The sequence below is a fragment of the Gopherus evgoodei genome, unplaced genomic scaffold, assembly GCF_007399415.2.
Source record: "Gopherus evgoodei ecotype Sinaloan lineage unplaced genomic scaffold, rGopEvg1_v1.p scaffold_33_arrow_ctg1, whole genome shotgun sequence".
Lineage (NCBI taxonomy): Eukaryota > Metazoa > Chordata > Testudines > Testudinidae > Gopherus > Gopherus evgoodei.
Genome location: NW_022060005.1, coordinates 4,529,943 through 4,557,342, shown reverse-complemented (window position 1 = coordinate 4,557,342; position 27,400 = coordinate 4,529,943). Strand labels below are relative to the sequence as shown.

General features: G+C 47.7%; 1 protein-coding gene across 1 annotated transcript; it reads left to right on the top strand.

Annotated features, from left to right (window-relative positions):
- Positions 1-17,714: 17,714 nt before the first annotated feature.
- Positions 17,715-22,020, top strand: LOC115641124 (serine protease 27-like). Its single transcript, XM_030544223.1, is given in 4 exon segments — positions 17,715-17,760; positions 17,763-17,915; positions 21,039-21,208; positions 21,724-22,020. Coding segments are annotated over 4 exon segments (648 nt in total). The 3' UTR covers positions 22,003-22,020.
- Positions 22,021-27,400: the final 5,380 nt, after the last annotated feature.

Genomic DNA, 27,400 nt, shown 5'->3' with positions numbered 1-27,400 from the left:
TGATAGGATAACAAGTCTTGTGGATAAGGAAGAAACAGTGGATGTGGTATACCTAGACTTTAGTAAGGCATTTGATACGGTCTTGCATGATATCCTTATCGATAAACTAGGCAAATACAATTTAGATGGGGCTACTATAAGGTGGGTGCATAACTGGCTGGATAACCGTACTCATAGAGTAGTTATTAATGGCTCCCAATCCTGCTGGAAAGGTATAACAAGTGGGATTCCGCAGGGGTCTGTTTTGGGACCGGCTCTGTTCAATATCTTCATCAACGACTTAGATGGTGGCATAGAAAGTACGCTTATTAAATTTGCAGACAATACCAAACTGGGAGGGATTGCAACTGCTTTGGAGGACAGGTCAAAATTCAAAATGTTCTGGACAAATTGGAGAAATGGTCTGAGGTAAACTGGATGAAGTTCAATAAAGACAAATGCAAAGTGCTCCACTTAGGAAGGAACGATCAGTTTCACACATAGAGAATAAGAAGAGACTGTCTAGGAAGGAGTATGGCAGAAAGAGATCTAGGAGTCATAGTGGACCACAGGCTAAATATGAGTCAACAGTGTGTTACTGTTGCAAAAAAAGCAGACGTGATTCTGGGATTCATTAACAGGTGTGTCGTAAACAAGACACGAGAAGTCATTCTTCCGCTCTACTCTGCACTGGTTAGGCCTCAACTGGAGTATTGTGTCCAGTTCTGGGCACCATATTTCAAGAAAGATGTGGAGAAATTGGAGAGGGTCCAGAGAAGAGCCACAAGAATGATTAAAGGTCTTGAGAACATGACCTATGAAGGAAGGCTGAAAGAATTGGGTTTGTTTAGTCTGGAAAAGAGAAGACTGAGAGGGGACATGATAGCAGTTTTCAGGAATCTAAAAGGGTGTCATCAGGAGGAGGGAGAAAACTTGTTCACCTTAGCGTCTAATGATAGAACAAGAAGCAATGGGCTTAAACTGCAGCAAGGGAGATTTAGGTTGGACATTAGGAAAAAGTTCTTAACTCTCAGGGTAGTTAAACACTGGAATAAATTTCCTAGGGAAGTTGTGGAATCTCCATCTCTGGAGATATTTAAGAGTAGGTTAGATAAATGTCTATCAGAGATGGTCTAGACAGTATTTGGTCCTGCCATGAAGGCAGGGGACTGGACTCGATGACCTCTCGAGGTCCCTTCCAGTCCTAGAGTCTATGAATCTATGAATATAATATGCCCTGCTCTATTCATTCCCTCTGAGTGCCACTGGCCACTGTTGGAAGACAGGATACTGGGCTAGATGGGCCACTGGTCTGACCCGGTACGGCTGTTCTTATGGTTAAGCAGCCACAGTTGTACTGTTACATAGTTATATAGTTATAGCTTGTTACCAGATGTGCCCCTTACTTTGGGGTATGCTCATTTATTAGGGTTACTCTCCTGGAGGGGTGGTTCTGTAATTCTATTAATGTGCTGCTTGTGTCACTTGTATGTTCAAATAGAGCTCTACTTATCCCTGCTGCAAGTCCACTCCCAATTGAGCTACCCTGCGGGACCTGGGTTCCCCAGGGCTGGGTTCCTCCAGCCCCAGAACTAGATGAACACACACACTAACAGAGCAAGTCTGAGTGGACTGGGTCAATCAGCACTGTCAAGCTGACCCCCTTATATGTCTCTGTATTCAATAGGCTGGGTCAAGCAGCACTTTCAGCTGTCACTCCTTATATTCCACAGGTTCAGCACAGCCCTATCCCCATTTTCACATTACAATTGTACTGGTAGTAACTCATTTGATGAGCAAACCCCACAGGATTTTTGAGCACTACAGCGATCTTTAGCTTAGGTAAGAGGAGCGTTGCTGTAGAGTGAATGGGGAAGCTAAAAACAGAAAAGAGAAAAGTTCAGCAAAACAGAGAGAGAGAGAAGCAACCAGCTTAACCGTAAAAGTTATTTATTGAATAATAATAACAACACAAGGATGGTTAAACAAGCATAACAGTTAAATTATTAAAGGTTAATACCTGAGGTAGAAAAGAAAACACAGAGAAAGAGAGATCTCACTCACTCCACAAGGCTTGAACTGGTCGGGGTTCCCAGGTGCTGGTGGTTGCTCAGGCTCCTGAGGGCTGGAGACAGGCAGAGCCCCCAGCACGATCAGTCAGGAGATGGAATCCCAGTGGAACTGATGCAGAATTTGGGTCTATACATCAGAACCCTTATTTGGGCGTAGGTAGGGGTTTTTTGTAGAGAAAATACAATGGTTCAAGGGAGAACACTAGATTTGTTTATGGATAAACTGATGACTCAAGGATTTTCTTTAGGCTTAGCAATAGGAGCTGATCACTCTTCGCTGTGGGTGGTAGTTTCTTCCAGGGAGCTCAAAATGAAATTAGGCAGCTTCAGTATTTTGGATATCAATCAAGGATTCATAACTAGAATTGGTCTGATAACTGCTGAGCTGGGTGTGGGCAGGTGTAGGTTCATTAAGATCTGGAGCAGAGATCCTCCATGATGCAGTGCTTCCCTGCTTTTCTGGTCCCAGAGTTCAATGCGGTTCCCTGTTCTCCATTCTGTATGCTAATGGAGATGCCTTAACCATGTCACCCTTGTCAGGAGGGGTCTAGGTGTGTCTCCCAACGCCTTTCACTGCTCTCTGCAAACCTTTTCTCTGATCGGTTTTGGATCAAGCAGAGACTGGTGGTGGGGGTGGAGAGTGTCTTTCATGAGTCAGACAAGCTGGATACTGTGCCCTGGTTCCCCAAGAACACAGAACTGACTGGTATCAAACTGAACAATTATACAGGCATCATTATACACAGGTCTGGAATGATTAGTTTATAAGTCAGTGTTGATTTCACTCTACGTACACAAACTAACAAAAACATTTTCTATTGGAAATAATAGAAATTAATAGGCAAAGAATAATGAGGTTTGAGAACTCATTAGAGTTTGATTGAAGACCATTTACTTTGTATTTTTTGACATGGGATATTGATAATTTGTGTTTTAATGGTTATAAATCTTTAATTCTTTGAATCTCAACCACTACTGGCATTAAATAATTATTGCCTGAGCCCTCCCCCCATAATAAATAAATAATGAAAAAAGTTTAGCCCCATAATTTTGCACAAGTGCGAACATTTTAACTGATGAAAATCAAAAAGCTCTTAACAATAATTATAATTTGATGGATAATATTTTTATTATGGGGGATTTAATTCCTGGCACAATGAATGGATGGGCGTGTTTGAGGGGCATGTGTGTGTGTCCTAATATGGGTTTCAAACCACTTCTCTTGGTTTAGTTTGCACCTGTAGATTTACTGATGCTGGCTGAAGACCAACAGGAAGCACTATCCAAGTCAGCCAAGCAGATGGCACCAAGCAGTTTCAAATCACACACTTAGTTGGAGCACTGGCCTGGAACTGAGCAGCATCTTCTCAGAGATTTAAACCCGTTGAACCAAACCAGGGCAAACTGGTGTGCAAGCAAAGGGCAGAATTTTCAAATGCAGCTACAGGCCATGGTGTCAAAGGGATTTAGGCACTTAAAGTGCAGCCATGCTTCCAAGGGGGTATTCAAGCATAGCCATACAGGTAAGGTGCCCAATTCCCTTTGACACTCCATTAGAGTTTTGTTGCAAAGTGCCAGCTTTTGTAGTTGCCTAAGAGCTTTCCAGAATCCTGCACGGTGCCTTCCTGTGTCCATAGGTGCCCAACTCCCTTTGACAATCTGGCCCCAAGTGTCTAAAATAAGACTTAAGATCCTAAATCAGTTCAGGGATGAAAAGATGAGCAGAGCAACCCATAAAATATGAGTTATTGCCTTTAGCAGGTGTTAAAGCTTGCTACCTGCACCCCACAACCTACTCAATCCCACTCTGGGGCTAGAACCCAGGAGACCTAGAGGCCAGCCCCCTGCTCTAACCACCTAGACACCACTCCTCTCTCAGAGCTGGGAACTTCTTATAGACCCTTAATGTGACAGCTTTTTATGTGACTTCCACTCATGCCACATGAGGCACGCAGCCTTTGGGCCTTTCATTTCAGTGAATTCTTCCCTAGTGGAGACGCTGCAGGAGCTGGAGGTGCTCACCGTAGACACCGCGATCTGCAATGATCACATCTGGGAAGCATTACAAAAGCCTGAGGGCAACAACCCCATCAAGGAGGACATGATGTGTGTCGGGCCCAAAGAAGGCTATAAAGGCTTTACTTGGGTGAGACTCTCTAGACTCTGATTGAAATTGAGAGACCCCCTTTGTGCTGGGCAATACACAGAGATCAGGGTTCCCTTTCGGCTGTGTAGTGCACAAACCACCACCAATAGTGATGACCCTATTCTTCCTGGCCCATTGTCCCTGTTGGTGCAGTGTTGTGTCAGGGGGACCCACCAAACAGTGGGCCTGGAGGGAGGGGCTGAACCTTAACTTCACTCCCCAGTGATCAGACAAGACACTCCTTGGCTTGAGGATGTGACCATAGAGTATAAAGCCAGCAGGGTCCATCAGCCCATCAAGTCTCACCTCCTGGATACCCCGGACCACAACTGCACCCAGTTACCCCTTCATTGAGCCCAGGGACTTGCGTCTGGGTAAAGCATCTCACAGAAAGGCAGCCAATGGGGATGTGAAGCTATCGAGAGATGGAGAATCCACCATGGCCCTTGTGGACGATGGAGACTGGTCCCCTCCCCTCCAACTGCATTTCTTTCCCACTCTCTAGGGTGATGGTGGAGGACCCCTGGTGTGTAAGAAGGACGGGACCTGGTACCTTGCTGGGATTGCGAGCTGGTTCCTGACAATGACAGTGAATGGGGTAGCCAGAGTTGTCCCTGGTTTTCCTGGGGTCTACAACCGCCTGAATTCCCACAACAATTGGATCAAGGCGAATGTGCCTGGTGTGACTTTCACTTCAGACAGTGCTACTCCAATTGGGGATGGTCCCTCTGCCACCATCCTCAGGGTCTTTCTCCTCACTGTGTTTCTGTGACTGACCCTGTGACTCCCCCTTCGTAGATTGGGTCCCCATCCCTCACTAGCCCTTCCTCGCCCTTGGTGCAGAGAGACCATGTCACCTGTGACACTAGACTCCAGTAATCACACCCTACACACTATTGTAACAATGTTTGTGCAAAATACTCCTTGTGAGGTATCATTTGAAAACTAAAAATTCTCTGGTCTTTCATATCCTTGTGTGATGTATGTACGCAAGTGGTATTAATAGTCACTATAATGGGTTCAAACCAGGTGTAGCAGGGGAGTTATTAAATAGGTCTATCTCAAAGAAAGGACTGTGTGTTTACCTCCATTTCCATACAAGCAGTCCACAGACCCAGCAAATTAACAAGGGGTGGAGGCAAACGTCACACTGACAAGAAGGGGAGAAGACAGCCTGGGGTCGGGCTGGGTTTTACTTTTCCAAAGAATTAAATGCAAAGATTTACTGGGCTATAAAAACGGGGCGGGGGATCCGATAAGCAACTGAGTAAACTGATTGCATACACTCATTTCCAGGTGTAAAGGATAGCTCAATGGTTTGAGCATTGGCCTGCTAAACCAAGGGAGTTGTGAGTTCAATCCTTGAGGGGGCCATTTAGGGATCTGGGGCAAAAATGTGTCTGGGGATTGGTCCTGCTTTGAGCAGCAGGTTAGAGTAGATGATCTCCTGAGGTCCCTTCCAACCTTGATGTTTTATGCTGGAGCATGTACAGAGCAAAGTCTTTTCTGCAAGCTAATGACATGCTGGTGACGAATGTCATTGTGAAATGTCTGTAGTAACACTATGGGGGAATTATGGACACACATTGATACTATCTTTGAAAATGTGTCACCAGACAAAGGAAGGAGCAGTTCCTGCCCAGATAAGGGTGGGAGCTATTTACCTTTCTCTTAGGTAAATTAAGCCTGGTGGGATGAAAACAATGCAGCATGGGGATGGGAAGCCCCAGGAAGGTAGAACACCCTGAGGCCATCCTGCCTCTTCAAACAAGCTCGTTGAACTTTGGGAGATATAAGCCAGGTGAGAAGCCATCTTTGGCCTCCATCACTAGACACTGTGGCAGGGCCCTTCCTCCGTCTGGCCGGGGTCAGCACAGTGTTTGTCTGCCCCCTTGGTGGCTATTGATCAATCATCTCTGGCTAGGCCTGGGGCAGGCCCAAGTGGCATCCTCCACCAGACAAAAGAAATAAATTCACAAACACAAAATAAAGGGGGACCCCTTTCCCTGCCCCCTGGCTGGGAGGTGTTGTCCTGTTGTTGACCCCGGGGTGTCAGCCTTTTCCCTAGACAGGCACTCAGTTTGATTGTTTTCCTTGCTGGGAGGAGAGCAGCCTCTCATTCTGGAGCAGCCGATCTCCCAGCCGCTACTGGTGTCCCTAACTGAGTGGAGGTAACTCCTTCTCAGCTTATAGGGAAAGGGGCCTTTCTCATTCTAGGGCTAACATACCTGCCTCCACCACCCCTCCTTGCAGAGCAGGGTCCTCTCTCTGTCATGTAGGTGAGCTGTGCTCGTCTTGCTACCCAAGAAGGGGGACCTCCGCGACCTTCAGAACTGGCATCCCGTCTTGTTCCTCAGCTCAGATTACAAAGTCATAGCGAAGGGCATCTTGCTGCACCTGGGGTCCATGCTGGCAGATGTGGTCCATCCAGACCAGAGATACACCATACCAGGCTGGTCCATCTTTAATAATCTTTATTTGGTCTGGGTCCTCTTGGAGCTTGGGTGTAGGGATGGTCTGTCGTTCACCCCCCTGTCCCTAGACCAGGAGAAGGTGTTCAACAGGATGGACCACAGGTATCTCCTGGGCACTCTGTGGGTGTTTGGCTTCAGGTCCCAGTTTGTGGGTTTTCTCCAGGTGCTGTACGCCTCTGTGGATTGTTTGGTCTGGCTCAACAGGAACCTGACTGAACTGATCAGCTTTGGGCAAGGAGTATGACACGGCTGTCCACTGTCAGGCCACTGTATTCTCTGGCGATTGAGCCCTTCCTCTGTCTCCTCTGTCGGAGGCTGATGGGGTTGATGCTCTGTGAGCTGGAGTTGTGGCTGGTCCTGTCGGTGTCCCCCAACAATGTGGTCCAGGACCCGGGTTACCTAGTGGGAGTGGAGGCCTGCCAGGCCATCTAGTCAGAGTCCTCCTTTGCCCGGTCAACTGAGTGAAGAGCTCCAGCCTGACGGTGGAGGATGGGTGGCAGATGAGCTCCCTCCCACCTGTGCTTCAAGCCATTCAGTAGAGCACGGGTCTGCTGCTCTGTCTCGGTGTTTCCTTTCTGACATGCATCCTTCTCCACTGGAGAACTGGCAGGATTTGGAGGACAGGGTGTCTGAGCAGCTGCAGAGGTGGACAGGACTGCTCCGGTCCATTTCCCTAGGGGGGAAGGCGCTGGTGATGAACCAACTGGTCCTGGCCATGCTCTGGCACTGGCTGAACACCCTGAGCCCAGCCCTGGGTATCCTGCCCAGGTTCCAGAGGACAGCCCTGAAGTTTTTCTGGCTGGGTTTGCACTGGGTCTCTGTGGGGGTTTTGAGTCTTCCCCTGGAGTAGGGAGAGCAGGGCCTGGTCTGCCTCCACATCCAGGTCCATATCTTCCACCTCCAGGCCCTGCAAAGACTCCTTTACGGTGCAGGTAGTCCAGCATGGAGCATGTTGGCGCACGCCGTCCTCCGCCTCCTCCGAGGGCTCCAATACGACCGGCAGCTCTTTTTTCTCTACCTGAGGTGTCTTCTGCGAGCCCTGTCTGAGCTGCTGGTCTTCTACCAGGACCTCCTTCAGACTTGGAAGCTGCTATCAGCAACTAGGGCCCGGGCACCGAGGAGGCTGATCTCCTCACAGAGCCTCTGCTACGCAACCCCCAGCTTGGTCTGCAAGTGGTGGAGTCCCTCTCAGTGCACCAGAGCTTGGTCCTGGCCGGAGTCACCAGAATTGGAAGCGTCTTGGACTACAACCTGGGAGCCTGGGTGGATCTCCTGGTGCTTGCTCAGCGCACGGTGATCTCCACCCTTCATAGTCCCCGGAGTATTCTTCAGGAGGTGAGGGCAGCCTTACTGCCCACTGTTCAGGTTTACCTTGAGTGAGTCCTACGGAAGGGTGCTCCCTCCTGATCCCACACCTGGGCCCTCTGGATCTCTTCATAGGGCCGTGCCCTATAAGCCCCCCTCCCTGATGGTGGGAGGGTGGGGGCAAACAGCTGTGCATATCTCTCTATCAGTGTTATAGAGGGCAAACAATTATTGAGTTTGCCCTTTATAAGCTTTATACAGAGTAAAACAGATTTATTTGGGGTTTTGGACCCCACTGGGAGCTGGGCATCTGAGTGCTAGTGACAGGAACACTTCTTAAGCTGTTTTCAGTTAAGCCTGAAGCTTGTGTGGGATGTGGTTCAGACTTGGATCTGTGTTTGCAGCAGGCAAGCATGTCTGGCTCAAACAAGGCAGTGTTCTGGAGTCCCAAGCTGGCAGGGAAAATGCGCTCAGAGGTAGTCTCGGCACATCGGGTGGCAGTCCCAAGAAGGTCTCTGTGACCCAAGCCATCAAAGGTACTTCGATACCTATAGGAAGATTTCTAGTGCCTTGTTGGAGGTCTGTGTATGGGACATGGTCCAGTGCTGAGCAAAGATAAAGGAGCTGAGGCAGGCATACCAGAAGGCAAGGGAGGCAAACGGTTGCTCTGGTGCTGTCCTGAAGACCTTTCACTTCTATAAGGAGTTGGACGCCATCCTTGGCAGTGACCCCACCTCCACCGCCAAGAGTCCTGTAGATCCTTCGGTGCAGCTGGAGGCACTGGACAGTGGACTTAACCCAGAGGATGAAGTCATGGACAAATAGGTTGGGTTTGAGGACAATGTGGAGCACACAGCAAGGTTGTCTGGTGGTGCAGTGAATCATGAGCTACTTTCCACTCTGGAGTGATCTAGCCAGTCCCAGCAGTCCAACTCTGGTGTGCATGATGCAGAAGATGAGAGCTCAGGTAAGTGATCTTTTTAAGTCAATGTTGCTCAGTTATCTGTGAAGTAGAGCAGTCCTTTGCTCTGCATATTGCAGAAAAGGGTGAAGAAATAGAAATGTGCAAGACTAGCTGTGTTTGAGTGTGCTCCGCATTCCCTTGGGCAGCTAAGCAGTGGGGCAGAACAATGTGTTGATGCACACCGAGATTGCACGGGAACCCTCTGGAGAGCTCTCTAAGAAACTTTCTTGAAGGTGCTCACCAATCTTCTGCCTAAGGCTACTTGGCAGAGCTGCTTTGTTCCTTCCCCCTTGTAGGAAACTTTCCCGCTGCACTTGGCAATCACTTGTGCGAGGACCAGAGTGGTACACAGGCAAGCCGCATAGAGTCCCGGTCTGAAGCCACACGCATGTAGAAGATACTCCCTTGCTTACCCACAAGAGGGAGATATCAGCTACAATGGCCCCCGCCTGTGGAAAATGGGGACCGAATTTTCAGTATTGTCCCTAGTCGACCACAGCAATCCTCTTAAAAAAGACACCTAAAGCCTTTGCCCCATCTTGAATGCCCAACTGCCCCTGGGCCAAACTCACCATGTTTTGGGTGTTCCCTGAGATGTGTGCTTGCCAAGGGACAGTGAGAAAGTGACTGGTAGGTGATAAGAGGTGTATTTTACTATTATCATTCAATGCTCTGCATGAACTAACAATTAAATGTCTGTGTATTGTTTCTTGTGCTTCTGTAGGTGTGGCCTTCAGGGGAACCCCCTGCACACTGACGGTGCACTTCTACCAGATAAGGAAGTGACCAAGGTGAAGCAAGGAGGATATGTTCCAAGAGGTGCCCTAATCCTCAGAGTCTGAGGAAAGAAAACACAGGGAGTGGAGAGACACCTTGAATGAAAAGTTTAAGATAGAAAGGCAGGATAGAAAAGAGAGTGAGAAGCGCATTGTAAAGGGTCAGGACCAGGTGATAAAAGTGATGGAGGAGCAAACAGAAAGGTTCAAGTCTCTAATCATGCTGCAGACAGAGCACATGCATGCTCACACCCACCTTCCTACTGCAGTCAATACAGAACTGCTTTCCGTGCCCTCCCCAAACTGCTCCCACACATTCCTTGCAACTTCCCAGAATGTCTCCATACTCCATTCACTCCACCCGTTTGGACAGCTTCCAAAATGATAGTTGGACTTACACACAGTTATGGGAGCCTACAGTGCCCTGCACTGTTCTATGTTCTACAGACCTATGCACAAGTTACAAATATAGTTACTCACATCTTTAACAATAGTGTTGGGGTCTGATGGGTCTCTTACAGATCGACTTTCAGTAGAGGGATGGTTCCTGCTGGAGTTTCCCACAAGGAGATCAATTTTCCTAATCTGGGCACCCCCTTTTTATAACGTGATTCTGACTACACCTCATTAGCATTTGTGCACATAGTGCATCCTGCAGTTAGGGCATGTGTTAGAAAAATGTCACTGCTGGGTAACTTGTCATTTTTTGCAATGTCACCCATTGGTACATCTTTTCCCATAATCTTGTAGGGTCATTCTTTGTTCACTTACGTCAAGCATATGTATGGCCTAGTATGACTAAGCTAAAATCATATAGGCCTCAGCCTGTAGGCCTTGAGTTTTCTGAAGCAGACCTCAGAGGGGGTCACCCCAAAACAGTGCCTTGGTTTGTGGAATGAGCCCAGAGCCATTTGAGCCTCTATTAACCTAATGGTTATTATTTCTGGAGCTAGCTGGCTTCTCCAGAGTTAGTGCCAACACAGATGGGGCTACTGGGAGCTTGTGAGGGGCGATGAGAAGCACTTCCTTGGCTTTGCAGAGCCCCCTGTGTGAATGGCTATTGTAGTGTGTTGAAAACATTATTAAAATTCTGATCAATCCATTTAAATTCTTGAAGGGTTTCATGGGCTTGTAGAGAAGCCTGTGATCAGAGTCAGTTCGGCAGAGAGCCAGCCTAGAGTAAGGTGCATTGAGTGATGCCTCTCTATCTTTTAAGGGAGCAGCCTGTTTTATCTCTCTGTGTGTTGGGGTTCTTGTGTGTTATCGGTCTGGAATCTAAAGAATAAATTCATGTTATGTTGCAACCCTTTCAGTCAGGCTATTTACATCTTTATCCAATGTCTCTGTGTGTTTGCTGTTAAACATAACAACTATAGCAAAGCACCAGTGAGAAGATCAGAGGGGAAATATTACTGTAGCCTCCTCAATTCTGCTTCTATTCAGAACAGTATCAGTAAAATAGATTCGCATTCAATTGTCTTGTCTGAAGCAACTAGTAAGAGGATTGGAAAAGCTCAGGGCACCACCTGACTTTTTGATCTGATGGGGGTGGTGAAGGCCACAAGTGAATTGTAACCCAATCAGATGCTCACAACATTTGCCTGCTGGGTGAGAAATTTCTCCTCAGAATTAGGAATTTGATGGGAAATTGGGTTTTAATGGGAAATTGGGATTTCAAGGTGGATCCAGGATTCTGAAATAGAACTGAGAAATTAAAACGTTGAGAGTAATTTTTCCTAAAAAAAAAAGTGTGATTCCTGCACTGGGACCACAGTAGAATCAGGTTTTTGGGCTGCATCTTCTGGGTTTTGTATTTTCAATGAAAGGTCAAATTTTTTACTGACAAAAGACCTCTGCCATTTTTCTCAGCACCTTTGCTTACTTTTTAAATGGGAACTGTTTGCAGGGAGCGGCATATTTTGATTTTTTTTTTTTAAAAAAAAAACCTCACAAAGTTTGCGGTTTTATGCCCCAAATGTTGCTTTTCATTTTTTGAGAAAAAGTGGAACTTTTTCATGGAAACAGACCTTTCTTTTCAGAGCAGTGGTTAGGTCAGTTTTCATGGGTGTGCCATTATCTGCACATAAGGTAAATGGTTTATGATCAAAGTGGTGGTTTGAGATTCCTTATAAAAAGATGTTTTATTAATCAAAGTAGAAATGATGGAGACCAAGGGAGATCAAGAAGGGGGAACATAGTGACAGAAGGTGAACAGACACTGACTGAGATAAGGGAACCTGTCGTGCTGGGTGCTACACAAACCCTGGGCCACCTCAGGGCCCTCTTTGTGCACAAACCCCAATCGAGATTGTCTCCCCATTGTGCTGGGCACTGCACAGACCCCAACTGTGCACTTGCAATCTAAATAGACAGAGGAAAGTTTTCTGCGGAGCCTGTGAAATCCCTTACATTTAAATGATCAGCCCTGCTCTGTTCGGGTGTTTGTCTCTTCGTCCCTGTAACAGGGTCACTTTTGAATGCTGCATCCAATCTATCCCTGGCTCTGGAAGGGGAATGGGGACTAGTGGTTAAAGCAGGGGGAGCTCGGAGCCGGGGCTTGGAGCCAGGACCCCTGGGTTCTCTTCCCAGCTCTGGGAAAGGAGTGGTATCTAGTGGTCAGAGCAGGGGGGGTTGGAAGCCAGGAATCCTGGGTCCTCCCTCCAGCTCTGGGAAGGGAGTGGGGGCTGGTGGGTTAGAGCAGGAGGGCTGGGAGCCAGGACTGCTGGGTTCTCTCCCCATCTCTGGGAGAGGCATTCTGTACCCTGTTGATATCACAGGGCTAATTGTCTGAAAGATAATGCAGTGAATGGGGACAGTGCCAACGTGCCTGTGTTCACGTAGTAATTCACAGGCACATCCCTACATCACTGAAAAGAAAAAAAAACAGCATAGTTATTTACTATTGTTCACACCAAGGCAGATAAAATAGAAGCAGGAGGCTCTTTGAGATGATAAGTTGATCCCTTCTCGGTGTTTACAATGGCCTGGGGAGAAGTTACAAAGGAAATGTGGCTCCATTGGCCCCACAAGTTTCGCTAACATTCAGAGCATCAGCCAGAACAGGCTGATGCTATGAGTCAGGTCAATTCTTTGGGGCAATCCTGTTTGTTCACAAAGGACTCATACACAAAGCCCTGCTTCCCTCAAACTCAGTAGGGACAAACCACAGCAGGCAGGTCTGTTGTTTAGAAGTTCCGAAGGCTACGTCTCCAGCCAGCCCTGTGCTGGAAGGAGCTCTGTCTCTCTTTCCCCTCATGCTCTCCACCACTTCTTTCACTGTTGGATGACTCTTGCCTGTCACACAGGTTGCCTCTGCCTTTGTATCCAAAGAGAAAGGTAGTATGTGAAGGTCAACTGCTGCAAGAACCCCAACAGATTGTAGTTCATTGCACTGGGGTCACACCAAAGTCCTCAGGCCCAGATGCCTCCCAGACACTCTCAGAGCAAAGGGAAACTGTGAGTGTGGGCAGGAAGAAGGTTATCGTGTGGAGGGACCTTGGAGCACAGGTGTCAGCTATCCACTAGTCCCTAGTGTACCCCAAATTCATCAACCCAGAGGCCCAAGTGACGATTTGACCCTTCAAGTCAAACTCTTTAAGCTTGCCTACAGCCAAGTTGTCTGTCCAGTACAAGGGCTGGCCAGGAATGTGGACTTTTTCAATCTATGATGATTATCCCATTCCCAGGCTGCTGTGGGAAGATTTAGCCAACCTTGTGACACTAGCCAAGAGGGTCTCAAATCTGCTCAGGAAAGGTGGGGTTAGGGACTTGGGAAATATTTGGGGGAAGGCAGAGTTCCAAGTGGCTCTCCCCTAAGATTTGGAACACGCTTGGTGGTGGAAGCTTACTGTTAACCTAAACTGGTAAATAAGATTAGGGGGTCTTTCATGTGGGCCCCCACATCTGAACAATAAAGTTCAGAGTGGGGAAGGAATCCTGACTCCTCCATGCTAAGCTTACCCCCATTACAACCTTAGCTCTGCCAGGGCACTGTCCTTTGCCAGCTGTTGTCGGCACAGTCAGTTGCTAACAAAACAGGGAAGTTAAAAGCAAAATGGGCCTCCCCACCGTAACCTTGACCAATGCACTTTTTTGTTGGTTTTCCAGGAGCAATTCCAGGCAGAGCAGAGTGAGAACGGTCGCGCACTGTTTGCGTGCAGAATTTAGCAGCACTTGTTTCCTTGAGTGGCTTATGAGGAGATGGGTCACACCTGTTCTCTCCAGATCTGGAGAGGGCGGAGGCAGGAGCCTTGTCTATAAAAACCCGCCCTGGCCCATTCATTCTCCAGCCGGGCTTTGGTCGGAGCGATGGAGTCAGCTGGGTTTGGCCAAGACAGGACCAGGAGAGGCTGGATCATGGAGCATCTCTGCTCCCTCCTGGCCACAGCACTGCTGGCAACAAACCTGGTGCAGGTTGAGTGCGGGATGGAATGGAGATGGGAGACAGGGACGGGAGAGAGATACTGGCTTGGGGAAAAGGAATTGGGCTAGTGAATAACAAGAACATCCAACCACTTCACCCTTCATAGATATCCCTCCTCATCTAGCCCATAGTTCTGCATTCACTCCTGAGCCACCGCATTCAGATCAATGGGGATTGTTAACTCTGGAACCTACAGATGGTAAATTGAGTAGCGACACAATTAAGACTTTAAGTTGTTGCTGTGGATAGCAGGGCTGTTTTAGGAGAGTGGGTGGAGCCTCAGAACAGTGGGTGAAGCTATTGGCACCCATTCCCTCAGACACATCATGTCAGACACCAGGAATGACTGTATAACCTCCCTCCTCCACAGGCACCCAGTAATATATTTCTTTTCTCTTTGTTTCCCCATAGGTGCTCCAGCAAGTCAGAATCAGGCAGGTAAGGCACCCATGGCAAAATGCCAGCCTTACCTGCCCAGGTCCTTTGGAATGAGAATTTGGTTTGGAGCCAGGACTCCTGGGTTCTGTCCTGACTGTGCAAATGAAGTAGGGAGGGTCTCATGAGCTAGAGCAGGGGGACAAGGTGGTATCATTCGTATTGGGACAAGTGTTAAGGTTATTTTAGGATTAAGATTATCATTGGGTTGGGGTAAGGGTACCAGTGGGTGAAGGTTATCGTTGGGTTAGGGTTAAGGGTATCGTTAGGAGAAGGTTATCGTTGGGTTAAGGTTAAGGGTATCATTGGGAGAAGGTTATTGTTGGGTTAGGGTTAAGGATATCCTTGGATAAAGGTTATCGCTGGGTTAGGGTTAAGGGTAGCGTTGGGAGAAAGTTATCATTGGCTTAGGGTTAAGGGTATCATTGGGTGAAGGTTATCGTTGGGTTGGGGTTAAGAGTATCATTGGGTGAAGGTTATCGTTGGGGCTATAACAAAGTTTATCCTGGAGGTTAGGGTTGTGTTGAAATATGAGAGGGGGCTCTAGATCTGGAAGAGGGTCAATAATTGTGGGACTTCTTAACCTTCAGAAAGGGGCTGAACTATAGACAGTCACCCTTGGGACAGGGCTGCAAGCTGACACCAGTGAGGGTCCTGTGCTAGGCCCTATTGGTCTAGAACTGAGCCCAGAGGCAGGGCTGAGGGTCAGAGACCAGTGGAGGGTCCTGTGATAGACCCTATTACACCTTGTATCCTGGTAGGGGTCTGTTTTGTGTTTGTTTCACACACAGGCTGTGAGTGACTTGGCCGGAGGGCTGAGCCACTGAAAAACCTGCCTACGATGGTTAACTGCCAGCCAGGGGTTACTGTGAGCAGCGTAGCAGAGAGAGTGCCGGCACATGCACCCTTAGTTGGAGGCTTTCTGGAGACACAAGGGGATCCCAGCTCATACACACACAACTTGTTACCCCAAATGGAGTTACGCAGACATTTCAACTTAGAGTATGTCTTCGCTACTCGCCAGATTGTTGGGCAGTGATCGATCCAGCGGGGATTGATTTGTCACATCTAGTGTAGACGTGATAAATCGACCCCCGAGCACTCTCCCGTTGACTCCTGTGCTTCTGCGCCGCAAGAGGTGCAGGCAGAGTTGACGGGGGAGCGGCAGCAGTTGACTCATAGTGGTGAAGACACCACAGTGAGTCGATCTAAGTACATCGACTTCAGCTGTGTTATTCACACAGCTGAAGTCGTGTAATTTAGATTGATTTCCGCCCCCCAACCCCCCGGTGTAGACCAGGGTGTACACACCCTGGATTAGATAAAACAAAAAAAACAAGTTTATTACATACAAAGAGAGATTTTAAGTGAGTATAAGTAAAGAGGCATAAAAGTCTGAAGTAGTTACAAGAAAAATAAAGGTAAAACACAACTAATGTGTAAGTTAGCAGACCATGTTAAATTTGAAGAAAAAGTTTTTCTTACCACATGCTCTCAACAGCCTTACTGGCCAAACTGTTTTGGCTAGGACCCCCTCCTGTCTTTAATGGCTGTTTCCATTGTCCCTTCTCATGCAGTGATTAAATGGATAGAAAGAGGAAGGAGAGGAGGGGTACCTGGGGGTGTCTGCCACTTCTTTTTATAGTCCTGTCCCTCTTCTGAGATGCAATTCCAGCTGGGAGAAAGGCGACCGGCAGTGTGTGTAGATGGCAAGTCCAGGCTGTTTCTTTGCTAAGATATAGATTTTTCACCTGTCCCTTTTTCCTGCCAAAGAATGACCACTTACCAGGCAATGGCCCATTGGCCTTGCTTACATCTGCATGAGGCATCCGCTTGCCCTTTGTCTCTGAGGAGCTGATTTGGCCACTCCCCCGACTTGGAACATGTTTTAGTAACATCATAGAGGGGAATCTTACACCTTTGCATGCAAAGTGGTCACATACATTTTACCAGGACAATACTGACCAGCAAATTATGAATTTTCAAATGATACCGCACAGGGCAAAATCTGTGCAGAGATTATTACAACATTGGATCCAGGGATATATTCTATCACAATGTTTAAGTGCCAGTGGTTAATGAGAGGTTTGTGAGGGGAAAGCAGCAAGCGTGTGTGTGTGTGCGCTATTTCCACAGAGGCAGTGGATTGCTGCGCATTGCAGGTGCACAGAAGATGGGGGACTGGGCACTGGAATGTAACTGAGTCGGGTGCGTAAATTGCTGCCTGCAGAGGGATAGAGCAGGGCTCACAGAGCCCCTGGGATGCCAGCAACTGGTGGCTGGGAAAGTTTCCCCCAGTGGGCACAGCAAGGGCTACCTCACAGTGGGAGAAGGGAGTATTGGTGCAACCGGGACACTGTGGATCACACCGAAAAGTGTCACAGTGCTCGTGGGAGACAGATAAGTTGCCCACAGCACAACACCAATGTTGCCTGCCCTGGAGATGTGGGAACAGAATGTGGCTGGGAATCAGGACTCTTGTGTTCTCTCCTGGCTCTGGGAAAGGGACTGGGGTCTGGTAGGTTAGAGAGAGAGTGTGCTGGGATCTTGGACTCCTGAGTTGTTTCCCTGGATTTAAGAGGGGAACAAGTTGCTCTCTTATCTTCAGGGCATGCTAATAATTATTTCACTCTCCCCACTTTAGCTCCCTTGCCCAGGGATAATGTAGTTTCCACTTTTCTTCCCAGGCTGTGGCAAGCAATCGTGCATCTCAGGGCACATCTTCAATGGTCAAGCTGCCAAGGGCGGGGCTGGGGCCTGGCCCTGGCAGGTCAGCGTGCAGAAAAATGGACATCACACCAGCAGCGGTTCACTCATCTCCGAGAGCTGGGTGGTGTCAGCAGCTCATTGCTTTGCTCAGTGAGTACCCCAGGCAGGGCAGAGACAGTGACTGCAGCTGCTCTGGAATGAGTCCCTCTCCTTCTCCATTGTCTTCCTGTTGTGCAGCATTTCAGTGTGGTTGTTCCCCAGCCGCTCCACCCCAGAGCCAGCTGTATCTCAGCACCAGGTGACCAGTCCCTGAGATGCATTGCTGGGCGGCTTTTCCCTAATCAGATTTTCTTGCATTCAGCCCTGTAGTCAATTCAGCGTATTGGGTGCAGCTGGGTGAAAAACGGATTTTCAATCAGACTCACACTCAGATGTTCTCATCGGTGAAGCGGATCATCCTCCATCCCAATTACGACAGTAGCATTTCCTTGCCGACATCACCCTGGTGGAGCTGGAGAATCCAATTGCATTCATGGCCTCCATCAGCCCTGTGTGTCTCCTTGATGCTTCCGTTCGTGTGCCTGATGGGAAGCCATGCTGGGTGATGGGCTGGGGGAACATTTCCCCACAAAGTGAGTAAGACTTGTACCTCTGAAAAGTGGGGATGTCAAACCTTAGTCCCAGATTTGGACCTTAGCGTCCAAAATATGGGGGTTATCATGAAAACCTCCAAGCTTAGTTACCAGCTTGGACCTGATACTTGCTGCCACCACCCAAAAAATTAGAGTGTTTTGGGGCACTCTGGTCCCCCTGAAAAACCTTCCCTGGGGACCCCAAGACCCAAATCCTTTGAGTCTCACAACAAAGGGAAATAATCCTTTTTCCCTTCCCCCCCTCCAGGTGCCCCTGGAGAGATACACAGACACAAGCTCTGTGAATCCAAACAGAGTGGAAACAAAAGCACTTTCCTCTTCACCCAGAGGGAATGCAAAATCAGGCTAGCAAATCCAACACACACAGATCTCCCCCTGATTTCTTCCTCCCACCAATTCCCTGGTGAGTACAGACTCAATTTCCCTGAAATTTCCCAGTAAAGAAAACTTTAACAGGTTTTAAAAAGAAAGAATAATACATACAAATGGTCTCTCTGTATTAAGGTGACAAATACAGGGTTAATTGCTTAAAAGAAATATGAATAAACAGCCTTATTCAAAAAGAATACAAATCAAAGCACTCCCGCACTTATATTCATGCAAATACCAAAGAAAAGAAACCATATAACTTACTATCTGATCTCTTTGTCCTTACACTTAGAAACAGAAGATTAGAAAGCAGAAACTACTTCTCCGAAGCTCAGAGAAAGCAGGCAGACAGAAAACAAAGACCTCAGACACAAAATTCCCTCCACCCAAAGTTGAAAAAATCCGGTTTCCTGATTGGTCCTCTGGTCAGGTGCTTCAGGTGAAAAAGACATTAACCCTTAGCTATCTGTTTATGACAGGGGAAGGGTATGAAAAGGTCCCAGCACCAAAATAAAGTTACGACCTAGATGACTGCAGCCTCATATGTACGCAGATGGACTGCGTGTTACAGGGTTACATGGTTAAACAGTCACCATTACAGCTATATGGTTATACAGCCACAGTTTTATGGTTGTACAGTTACACAATTACAGGTATATGGCACAGTTATGATGGAGATCTGTGATGTGGTTCCTTCTCTGCTTGTGGTGCCTCCTGCTGGTCTCTCTGGGAATTAGCTCAGTCGTTCAGCTTCTCCCTGCTCAGCGGTCTCTGCCCTCATCATCTCACCTTATGTGACCTCTTTCGGTGCTACTGCTTCCAGTCTATAGCATCCAGTCCATGGCTTTGCCCTATGGCCAGGTCACTGAGTCTCCCCCACGCTTTCCAGGGAGTCACTGCCCTTCCCAGGAGCTGCCCCCACCTATTCATGTCCAGGTGAGTCTGTTCCTCATCAACTAACTCACTGGCTTCCAACCTAATTCGTAGTTTTGGCCCATCTGGCCACCCCCAGCTCTTGCAGGTCAAGCGTGGGGTGCACTCCACATCACAAAGTCTGTGGAGAAAGTGTATACGGAAATGCTATTTACCCCTTCACATGACACAAGAACCAGGGATCACCCAATTAAGTTAATAGGCAGCAGGTTTAAAAGAAACCAAAATGAAGTAGTTCTTCACACAGCGCACAGTCAACTCGTGGACCTCCTTGCCAGCACATGTTGTGCAGGTGAAAATTATAACTGTGTTGCAGAAAGAATTAAGTAAGTTCACAGAGGATAAATCCATCAGTAGCTATTAGCCAAGATGGCCAGGGACACGACCCCAGAAGCTGGGACTGGGTGACAGGAATAGATCACTTGTTCATTCCTTCTGAGTGGCACTGGCCACTGTGAGAAGACAGGATACTGGGCTAGATGAACATTGGTCTGACCCGGTATGGCCGCTCTTATGGTTAAACAGCCACAGCTGTACTGTCACACAGTTATAAAGTTATACAGGTATGGTTGCACAGCTACAATTAATATGGTTATAGAGTTATACAGCTGCACAGTTAAACAGGCACCATTATACACATGATTTGTTTTTTGACAGTCAGTGTTGATTTCACCATACATACATAAACTGACCAAAAATATTTCCATTGGTAATAATCAAAATTTACTGACAGGCAAAGGAAGAAAAATGCTGTTTGAGTTTGATTTAAGGACAGTTACTCAGCATTTCTTTTTACATAGGATATTGATGATTTGCATTTTAATGGTGATACAGCTTCGATTTTTTTGAATCTCAACCTCTATTGTCATGTAAATACTGTTGCCTGACCTCCACATAATCTTCCACAACTGTGAAGAGTTAAATCAATAAAAATGAAAAAAAGCTTAAAACCCATAATTTTGCACAACTGTGAAAATGTAAATTGATGAAAATCAAAAAAAGTTCTTAACAATTAATAAAAATATTGTCCCTCAAAATTAAATTATATTATAGGGGATTTAATTCCTGGCACAATGAACGGGAAGCTAAAGTGCATGCCCTAATAGGGGTTTCAAACCACTCCTCTTGGCTTAGTTGGCACCTGGATATTTACTGACGCTGGCTCAAGATCAATAGAAAACAGTGTCAGAGTCGGCCGCCAGGTGGCGCCAAGCAGCATCAAATCACACACCTAGTTCTATCCTCAGGACCATGCATGTAGACCTGGCCTGGAAATCAGCAGCATCCACTCAGAGATTTAAACCCATTGACCCAAACCAGGGCAAATTGGTGGGCTGACAAAGGGCAGAATTTTCACATGTATCTACAGGCCAGAGTGTCAAAGGGATTTGAGCACTTAAAGGCGCAGACAAGCTATTCAGTAGATGTCAGTATGCCCTTAACAATCTGACCCCAAGTGTCTGCAAGGTGATTAGTGCTCCTACATGAGTTTGGGGCAGCAAAGCTGAGTGAGCTACGCATAAAATACCTTTAAAAATCTGGGTTGTTGCCTTTAGCACGTTTTAAACTTGTCAACTGCTCCTCCCTCACCCATTTAATCCCATTCTTCCCCCAGAATCAAGGAGAGAACTCAGGAGACCTGGCTCCCAGCCCCCCACTCTAACCACTCCACCCTAACCCACTGGACCCCACTCAACTTCTAGAGCTGGGAACTTCTTCTAGACCCTTAATGTGACAGCCTTTTATGTGACTTCCACTCATGCCGCAGGAGTCACCCTGCCCTCAGGCCTTTCGTTTCAGCGAGTTCTTCCCTAGTGGAGACACTGCAGGAGCTGGAGGTGCTCACTGTAGACACCATGATCTGCAACGATCGCTTCCAGGAAGCATTACCAAAGCCTGCGGGTGACAACTCCATCAAAGAGGACATGATGTGTGCAGGACACATGGAAGACTATAAAGGGACGGCTCCCGTGAGATTCTGTGACTGAGACTGGGATACCCCACCTCTCTTTATACTGGGCAATACACAGACCCCAGCAAAGATCAGGGCCCCTTTTGTGCTGCGTGCTACACAGACCCCGACTGATCCTACAGACCTTGCTTTTCCTGGCCTATGATCCCTGTTGGCTTGGTGTTGTGGGTCAGGGTCACCCACTAAACAGTGGGCCTGGATGGAGGGGTAGAGCCTTGAGTTCATTCCCTGGTATTTAGACAAGGCACCTATTGGCGTGAGGATGCATTATAGAATATAAAGTCATCAGAATCCATCAGCCCATTCAATTAGACCTACTGTATAACCCAGCCCACAACTGCACCCAGTTACCTCTTTTCCGGAACCCGAGACTTGTGTGTGGATAAAACATCTCCCAGAAAGGCAGCCAGTGGGATTGTGAATCCATCAAAAGATGGAGAACCCACCACTGCCCTTGAGGATAATGCAGACTGGACCCACCTCATTAAGCCCCATTTCTTTCCCTGTCTCTAGGGTGATTCTGGGGGACCCCTGGTGTTCAAACAGGATGGGACCTGGTACCTTGCTGGGATTGTGAGCTGGACACTGACAGGAAAAGTGAACAAGGTACACAGTATTCTCCCTGGTTACCCTGGGGTCTACAACCGCCCAAATGCCCACAATGACTGGATCCAAGAGAATGTGCCTGGTGTGACTTTCAAAGTGGTGAACTTCCCTTCCAAGAGTGCCCATCCCTCTTCCATCATCTTCAGGGTCCTTCTCCTCACTGTGCTTCTGCAGCTGACCCTCTGACCACCCCACCAGACTGGGTCCTCATCTCACACCTACCTTTCCTCACTGTTGGTGCAGATATACTGTGTCACCTGTGACACTAGACACCGGGTATTCACACCCTACACAGTATTGTAACAACCTTTGTGCAAAATATGCCTTGGGAGGTATCTTTTGAAAACTAAAAGCTTTCTGATCATTAATATTTTTGTGTGTTGTACATATGTGAGGGGTGTAACACTACACCCCATATTCTTCATAGAAATATTGTTATAATGTGATTATAGCATAGCTAGTATATGTTTTGTGCAAGACAAAGCCTATGAAATGTCATTGGAAAGGTTATGATTTTATGAATATGATTATCCTGTTTGTATGCATGTATCATTTCTGTAACTGGACTTAGGAATATTGACTAATACATATGTACTACGAAAGTATTTGCACCTGGGGAATGCCCGCCAGATAGAATGCAATCAGCCTGGCTGGCTAGCTGGGAACAAGTCAAAGGACCTTTAGGGAGAATGATAGGTCTTTGAAGATGCTAATCTCCCATCTTCTGGGGATGCTACAGATGGCCTTTGAGTCATGGCTGCTTTGAAGCTGCATTGTCATGTGATCATGTCAAGTGGTACTGGACTTCATGTTAGAATACCAGTATTTTTCCCCTGGAGGGGGACACCACACTGGAAAGCAAAGGATTCCTACCATAAATAAAACCTATTTAAGGCAGGAGAGTGACATAATCAACGTTCGTTCTTCACTGAATCCCCGGCCAGGATGACTGCTGCGAACATCTAAGGCCAAGTCTACACTACCAATTTCTGTCAACAAAAGTGATGTCGACACCCAAAAGTCAACATAATAAAAATTGCAATTTCATGTTCACATGGGCTCCCTCCCTGGCAGATCATGTCCACAGCAGGGGCAGCATCATCAACAGTGTGAACAATGGACTGTGGGTACCTATCCCACAGTCCTTCTGTCGCTAGGTGTTGTGGGATGACAGAGTGGATTGCTACTCATTTTGGGACAGGGCTAAATGTCCTGTGATGAATTGCTTTCTGTCCAAGCAGTCCATGGGCTTCCGGCTTTCTTCCATGGGATTCTTTCAACAGTCCTTCTTTGCTGTGCGTGTCTGTGAGAAGGGATGGATTCTGCACTGCTCTCCTACGCTCCGTTAACTCTCATGAACACATCACGCATGGCAGTGCAGTTAACCATGAAGTTCCTAACTGAAGAAGACTCACAGGCACCCAGAATTCTGTGTGATATGGATAGGAGCAACTTTAGATTGCTTTCAGCATTCACAAAGCAGGTGCATAGGATAGACCATAGCTTTTGGGTTCATGAAACATGCTGGTGATGCCTTTATGGCAGGTTGGACCTCGCTGAGGATAATATTCCTTTGGTCATAGCCAGGGGTGGAGTGCTGAGGCACACCGCTTGGCTGCTGATTTTGAGCAGCCAGATACCAGGGCTGTCAGAGAAGCCCAAAGGGAGGCTGTTAGAATCAGGGTGGCTTTGAGGCAGCACTTTGACAATGATCCAAAAGTAACATATATCTCTGTCTGAGTTGCTTCAACATTATATTACCTGTAGTTTTCTTAGGGGGAAATGGTGGCATTGGGGGCCTTATACTCCATAATAAAGTGATTAAAATGCCTGTGCATGTATTGGCAGTGCCCGCAACCTCACCTTGTAGAAAAAAAACTAGATATTTTATCATTCTAAAAGTTTGTTTTTATTGCACAAGAAACAGCACTCGCAAACATCCAGATGCTTGGCAGGACAGGAAGAATGAGGAAAGGGCTGACTTTTGCAGCTGTGTATAGGTCCAACTATAACTATGAAAACTGTCTGAGGGCGTGAAGTGAAGGGGAAACTGAGAAGTTCCGGAAGGTGGAAAACCTCAGGTATTAGAACTGAAAGAAAAAAAAAACACTCACCCTAGTCTTTGCCCTGTAATGGTAAAATGTGTTGCGATTGAGATCTCTCTTTCTTGAACTCAAATGGATTATGTAATGGGTAATTGGAGGAGGGTTTTATTTATTCTGCCAACACAAGAGGACAGAATTCATAGACTATTAGGGTTGGAAGGGACCTCAGGAGGTATCTAGTCCAAACCGCTGCTCAAAACAGGACCCATCCCCAAACATAATTTTACACCAGTTCCCTAGATGGCTTCCTCAAGAAGTGAACTCACAACCCTAACTTTAACAGGCCAAGGCTCAAACCATTGAGCTATCTTTCCTCAGGGTGCTGAATCTCAGGTCAGGTAGAGGCAGGGGGTGTGTGTCATTAAAATACCAGTTGCGTCTCCCAGCAGCAGGAGATAGTTAGACACCACTATATGGTCTTCACATATTGTTCAAGTTCTTAGACATGTTGATGCTTCTCTTTGTCTTTCCCTCTGTTTCATGCAGTTCATCTATCTGAAAATCCCCCCTAGCTAGAAGCACGTCCAATCACAAATACACTTAGAGAAGCACGGCAAGATTTTAATCAATATCTGCCAGGATTAGAGCTGTGAAGACGGTTTCTTTCAGAGCAGCAGGACTAGACGTCTGTGTCGCATAGCCAAAGGGAAGGAGCATTCTGCTGCTCAGTGCTGAGCGAGAAGGAATATTTGAAACAGCAGCATGAGAGAGTCCAAGAGTCCAGTAAAAAGTCAGGAAATGCACCTGCACGTGCCTGTCCGATTCAGATCTCGATCGGACACTGTCAAGGGCCCTCAGCAAAGAGCCTGTCATGCCACATGCCATTTAGCTGAACCCTGGCGGGATCCTTATCAGGCAGGATAACGAGGGTGATGCTGCAGCTGGGAAGAGGGACGATCCTGCCAATGTCCCTAAAGGCCAGGATGTGACCTCACATTAGATCAGGAGGACCAGTTTGGAGACAATAGCAGTGAAAACTGTGGAGAGGGGGATGTGCCTGGGCAGAGACTGGAAGTCCGGGTGGTTACTGCAACTCTCTAAACCCTCTCTCCCACTGTTTTCTAGAGAAATTGGACTTTCAACATTGAGGATTTTGTAGGTTATGGCCAAATAATTTACTGTCCTGGATATTACGCCCTGCATTGCTGTGTGTGTCTCTGGGGGGTAGTGCAGATGCCACAACATTTGCATGGCCTCCTCTCCCTTCCCCTCCCCTCCACCAGCTTCTGCTGGGCACAATCCCAAGTGGATGCAGAGCACTGGGGGGAAAGGTTTTGGAAATGCCAGCTTTGCTGTTTATCCAAGAGTTCAGAGTATGGGCTGTAGGGCTTGTGCTGAAGCCCACAGTCTGTAGCAAGTTCACAAGTAGAAATCAGTGCCCCTCTGGCTGTTTCACTGCAGGCAGGCAGGTGGGGGTGGAGGGTTCAAACACGGCTTGGATCAATGCTCTCCATCCTAGTTCAGGCTTTGGTTGGTTTCCTTCATTTCCCCACAGTTCTGGTAGCTTATTCTGGGAAGTTTCTCAGGCAGCAGGAATTCTCCATGGCCTTTCAGGAGAACTAGGAGTGCAAACCTGCTCGGGCCTCCATAAGAGCCAGGTCCCTATCACATTCCGGGCTCACTTTGACTAATTTACAAACCCTCTGGCCTTGAAATTGACCAACGTCACCATTTCAATGTTTCCACCTGACATTTCCTGGTATTGTAACCATGGGGGTCCTGACCAAACTGGGAGAATGGGGGAGGTCAGAGGTTGTTGTTGGGGTGTCACAGCATTGTCACCCTCACTTCTGTTCTGCCTTGAGACCTGGGCTCCAAGAGTAGCAGCCAGCAGCCTTTCTGAAGCTAGAGGAGGTTCCCAGATGTGCAGTTGGGGCCCTGCTGTTGTCAGCACCTCAGCTCCTACCGACTACTTGGGAGCACCTTGGCTCCTACCATTATCGGGGCATCCAGAGAAATGGAGCCCTGAGGCCCAGAAGGAACTGCAAGGGAAACTCCGAGCCCCCGCTGCAGATGCCAGGCAGAAACCCCGAGCCCAGGCACCCAGAGCACCAGCAGGAGTGGGGATGGGCATGAAAGTCCTAAGCCCAGTGCCCAGTGCTGACTGGCTGATCCCACGCGGGGCAAGAAGCTCTGAGTCCAGGCACCCAGAGATATGACTGGAGCAGAAGCTGCCAAGGCCAAAGCCCTGAGCCCAACGCCGAGCTGATGCAGCGCACTCACTTCTGTATTGCCTCTGCAAGTGCATCTGATATCCCTACAGAGAGGAAGTCCTGTCCCCAGCCTGGCAGAGAAACAGCTAGGAGGCCCCTACTGGGTTCTTTTGGCTGGGAGGTCCCAGCAGGAGGGGGAGATCAGATTTCACAGGGCAGGGCTAATTTGATCTAGCCAAAAAAGGCACAACAAGAACCAACAGCTGCCAGCTGAAGCCAGAGAAGTTCATATGAGACATAGGCACACATTTCTGACAGTGAGGGAGATTAGCCACTGGAACAAATTACCCACGGGACAGGTGGAGTCTCTGTTTCCTGGTGTCTTCACATCACAACTGCTTGTCATTCTGGAAGGTGCCTTTTAGTGACTTACAAGCAATTTGGCTTCATATGGTGCAAAGTGTATGAAATTTCATAGCCTGTGAAATAGAGGCCAGATTAGGAGATCGACTTGTTTCATAGCCTCTATGAATAGCTCAGTGTGGGGTGAGGAACAGACTCTGCTGTTTTACTGGGTATCCTGCTTGCTCCCCAGAATCAATACTGAGCAAGTGGGGTGATCTGGGGTGCAGCTCAAACATCCAACTGGGCTGGCCAGGGCAGACATCAGGGCTGTCAGGGAAAGGTCGGTGCGGTAGTGACTTCACAAAGGCCTTTGCAGGCACTCAGCCTATTGGGCAAAGATGATGAGGCGTCTGTGACCTCACAGAGCTCCCTTGACAACAGCCAAGCAGGACAGGGATGCAGGGCAGGGGGAACCTCGGAGAGCCCTGTAGCCTTGCTGCAGCAAGCCTCCATCTCATGGTCTCTCACTGAGGACCAAGAGACGTTGGTGTGCAGGAGATTCAGTGCGTGTGTTTGTCATTTCCGTGTGGGTTTTTTTCAAAGACATTGTCATCTGTGTAGAAGGTAAGAATAAATATAGGCACTAGACATAGATACAAGATAGGGGACTCTATCCTAGCAGATTGAAAGGCATCACCACCCTCCCAGTGAAAAAGTTTTTCCTAATATCCGAGCCTTCCACACTGCAACTTGAGAGCATTGCTCCCTGTTCTGTCATCTGCCAGCTCGAAGATTTCATGAGAATCAATCTTTCATTAGGACAATAATTCAAAAATACAAATACAAAAAACTTTGAGTGAAATGAACCCATCCTGATCTTTTGTGCCTGGGAGTGTGGGCCTTGGGGGCCAGACTGAGACCCTCTTGGGCTAGTAACACCCAGGAAACCAGTAAAATAATTCCAGTTCTCTTAGCATCCAA